Source organism: Phaethon lepturus, unplaced genomic scaffold, assembly GCF_000687285.1.
Source record: "Phaethon lepturus isolate BGI_N335 unplaced genomic scaffold, ASM68728v1 scaffold37895, whole genome shotgun sequence".
In the NCBI taxonomy this organism is placed as follows: Eukaryota; Metazoa; Chordata; class Aves; order Phaethontiformes; family Phaethontidae; genus Phaethon; species Phaethon lepturus.
Window position 1 is genome coordinate 9,363 of NW_010541908.1, and position 3,735 is coordinate 13,097.

A 3,735-nucleotide genomic window follows, 5' to 3' on the forward strand; every position below is an offset into this window, starting at 1 on the left:
CCTGCCTTGGATTGATAATTTTCAGAATAATTTAGATATGCGTGTTGAATTTAGAGCACTTTGAAAATTTGCCACTTGAATCAGTCATGTTGGCCTACCTATCTGAAGAGAAGGGTAAGTGACAAGCACGACTCGGAACCCTGCTGGCAGGGACACTTATGTTTGCAGTAGACCGTGGTGTGTTGGCATAAGGCCAGTTGAACTGGTCAGCAGAGGTGATGAAAAATACCATGCAGGTGGAGTTAAGTTTAGATGAGTGCTTAGTAGGATAAGAAATTCGATCTTAATATTCTGATAAAAACAAAGTAAGTACCACTATAGAAAGTCTGGTGGAGAACTCTATTAAATGTGTAACTTCAGTGTGAAAAGAGCTCATGTCAGGTAATACGTGGGGAAGAATGGGGAATAACAGGAAAAAAAATAACTATTGTGTAAAATGAGTAGCTTTATTCAGACTATGTTAAGTAATAGAAACTCCCTCAAAAATTATTGAATAAGTGGAGAAGTTTCAGAGGTGGCTGAAAAAATGAGAAATACGAGGTATACACAAGTAAAGAGACTGAAAAGATCAGATTCGTTTGGGGAGGGAAATGAATAGGAGAATGATACATATGTAAATATATGTGTATATACATACATGATGAATCTAGAACATCTGCTGTCACTGTATTGGTATGCAAGAAGAAGGATACATTTCAGTGAGATTCTTACGAAGGTTTTTTTTTTTTAGTATGTTGAAATCAGTTATTTGGCATTCAAATGTATGCAATTATAATAAAATGGAAATTGATTCTATATTTTTCTGTAACAACTGCTTCAAGTTATGTTTAAAAATGTATTTCTATTCTAAAATCATGTGGCTTGAAGCCCTCAACTTCAGCCACTCCATGTGAAAATTAAGGTCTCTTCACTCCTGCACTTTGTTTTGTTCAATTTTATTCCCCGCCTCCCCCCCCCAATACAGAGCTCCCTGAAGATGTCTGTGTCATATTGCTTCAAACTGTCTGGACACTTGCTGTTTAACTGCTGAAGCTTTCCTACCATTTGTTTTTCTCCTGAAGCCTTAATCTATTGACTGCTCTGGTAAGACTTTGTTATCAGTCTTTTTTTACTACTTTTTTGGTAATAAAATACTAGAAGTGGGTGCAATCTGCCAGTTCATTTTGGTTTTATTTCTTTATTTGTTAGCAAGACACCAAAACAACAAAAAATAATCTTAATGCTGTACAAAACCAGGAGACGGTGATGCCCAGCTTCAAACTAATTAACCAACCAAGAAACTTTGTCCAGCATTTTATCTGTTTATACTTGCCCTATATACTTGCTTCTAAGTGAGGAATAATAATAAAGTAAATATTTTCACAAGATCTTTTTCTTGTGTGTAGATACATGTATATAACTGATTAAAATGTTGTGTGTAAGTGTTTTACAAGTCTCTTCTAGATACTGCATTTTGTTCTAAATTCATTTGGGTTTAACGTCAGTTCAAATTATGGTATTTAAAATACTTAAGGTGATTCATAGAAGCATAAAGTTTTGTTTATGGAGAATAAAAATTGATAAAAATAAGAAAAGGAAACCTTGTAAACAACAGGTGAGATAAAAAGGTGACTGCACCTCTAAGCAGATACAAATCCACAACTGTTTGCTAGATTATGCAGTAATACTGCATTTGGAAACTGATACTTGTCCTTGATCTCAACAACTGTAGCAATTTTGAATAACCATGTGATATTTTACAAATTTCAGGAATCGAGACTATCTAAAACATGAGAAGATGTATTCAAGATGATCCAGCCAGAAGATTTTTCACTTCATAGAAATCTTATTTTTCTTTAATATGTAATATAATTTGACAAAACCAAGTTCAATTACTTATTTTGAAATTAAGACAAACCTGTGGCCTTCATCAGAAATGTTTCTAACATTCTCAAGAAAAAATATGTCCCAGAAACTGAGTATGTTTTTACTAGTTTTTGGAATCATTTGGGGTTTGATGTTGCTACGCTACACTTTTCAGTATCCAAGACGCCAAAGCAGTGCCGAGTTGCGTGGACAGATATTGGATCTAAGTAAAAGATATGTCAAAGCCCTGGCAGAAGAAAATAAAAATTTAATGAATGGTGGTGGTGGAGCCTCTATGGCAGGATATGGTAAGAGGAAAAAAACAGACTAGTTACTTAAATATCTTTCTTTTTCCTGAAAACTCTGAACTTCTTTTCTTTTTTTAAAGTAATATATGTTTCTCTTTAAGAGAAAAAACTCTCTGTATTAACTACTTGATTTTAGTTTATTCACTGAAGTTGAAGATTAAAATGTGGTGCAAAATCAAACTTGAGACATGAGATTTTTGTTTTCCAGGAATTTTTTACATATCTCCAGGTATATGACTACTGTTACTTACAGGATTAACAGTAACATTGTGCTTTTTCTGAATCTTAACCTATTAAGAAATAAGCACATGCTTGATACAGGGACAAAGTTTTAGATTAAGTCACTTCAACGTTCCAGATTCTTCTTGTGCATCATTGCTAACTTTCTTTCTCTAATTTTTTAAATTTTCTGCTTTTCTCTCTTTAACTGTGCTCTCTTTAAGTAGTAAAAAAGCAGCGGAAAGCAACATACTAGTTGAGTTTGCAGTCTTGAGACTGCAAGGCAGTTATGAATTTAGCAGAATCTCCCTTTGCTTTAGAAATAGCCATTAGAAATAAGGTCCCTTGTCTCTAGAGCGTTGGTACTTGCTGCATTGTATCTCTGTCTGATTTACCGGTTAACTTGATGAATATGTGTACAGTATTCACTGGTAATATATTACTAGAGCCTGTGCCTGTCTTCTGAAATACAGAAAAGGCTATGGTTTTGTGATCTTTTTAGCAAAGCTATAAAAATGTCTTAATTTTAACTCTTTGGTCCCTCATAGCTTCTCTTGAGGGAAGGCTGTAAGGAGCTCCAGTTAATCCCTTGGGGTTAGGTTTAAAGAAACTACCTGTGTTTTGTCATAAAGGAAAAAATGTATCTGTGAAAATAAGGGTAATACAAGGCTTAAAAAATATTAAAAAAAAAAAAGCAAAGATTTATATTAATGTATTAGATCCCCTTCTTGAGGAATCCTTAAAAGGATGGGCTCTACCAGTTGTAGGGTGCCCTTTATTGTCACTTTTAAGAGTACAAGCAGCAAAAATGTATCTGAACTATTTTCACTGCTGCTCAGGAACAAGGAGGCAAATCTGTGATGACAAGATGAGCAGGAGGTAATCCGGGAGGAGGACAGTGTCAAAATGTCTTAGCCTTTAATTCTTTCTTTAATTCATTAAGTTAACAGTTTTACCACAGTAAGAGGCAACTTTTTCTTTTCTTCCCACTTCCCCCCCCCACCTTTTTTTTGTCTTCAAGGATTTCCTGCCTTTACCGTGTAATTACTTTCCTGTGTAATTTGTTTTAAAAAACCTTGTGTACTGCAGCTTTCTACTGCTGTATAAGTCTTACAGTGTATTTCCAAATGAGATTTATCTTCTGAGGTTTTGTCTGAAGTTTAATAAAACAATTAAGTCAATTCTCGATCTACATGCTGATCATCAGACCTATAATGAGTAGACAATTCCTTCCCTCAGACTGTTGAGCACAGAATGGTACTACAGAGTACATGACCCACAGTGTGTCATTGATAGCAAACCCTGCCGCTGGCTTGAATTGTAAAGCGAATTCCCCCCCCCCCCCCCCACCATCCACACAAAA

At 35.0% G+C, this 3,735-nt stretch overlaps 1 protein-coding gene across 1 annotated transcript in view; it reads left to right on the forward strand.

Annotated features, from left to right (window-relative positions):
* The first annotated feature begins 1,749 nt into the window (after window positions 1–1,749).
* Window positions 1,750–3,735, forward strand: part of CCDC126 (coiled-coil domain containing 126) — a 3,131-nt gene continuing 1,145 nt past the window's right edge. The window contains exon 1 of the mRNA XM_010287873.1: window positions 1,750–2,153. Within this exon, the coding sequence (XP_010286175.1) occupies window positions 1,916–2,153 (238 nt within the window). The 5' untranslated portion in view covers window positions 1,750–1,915. The remainder of the gene's footprint in view (window positions 2,154–3,735) is intronic.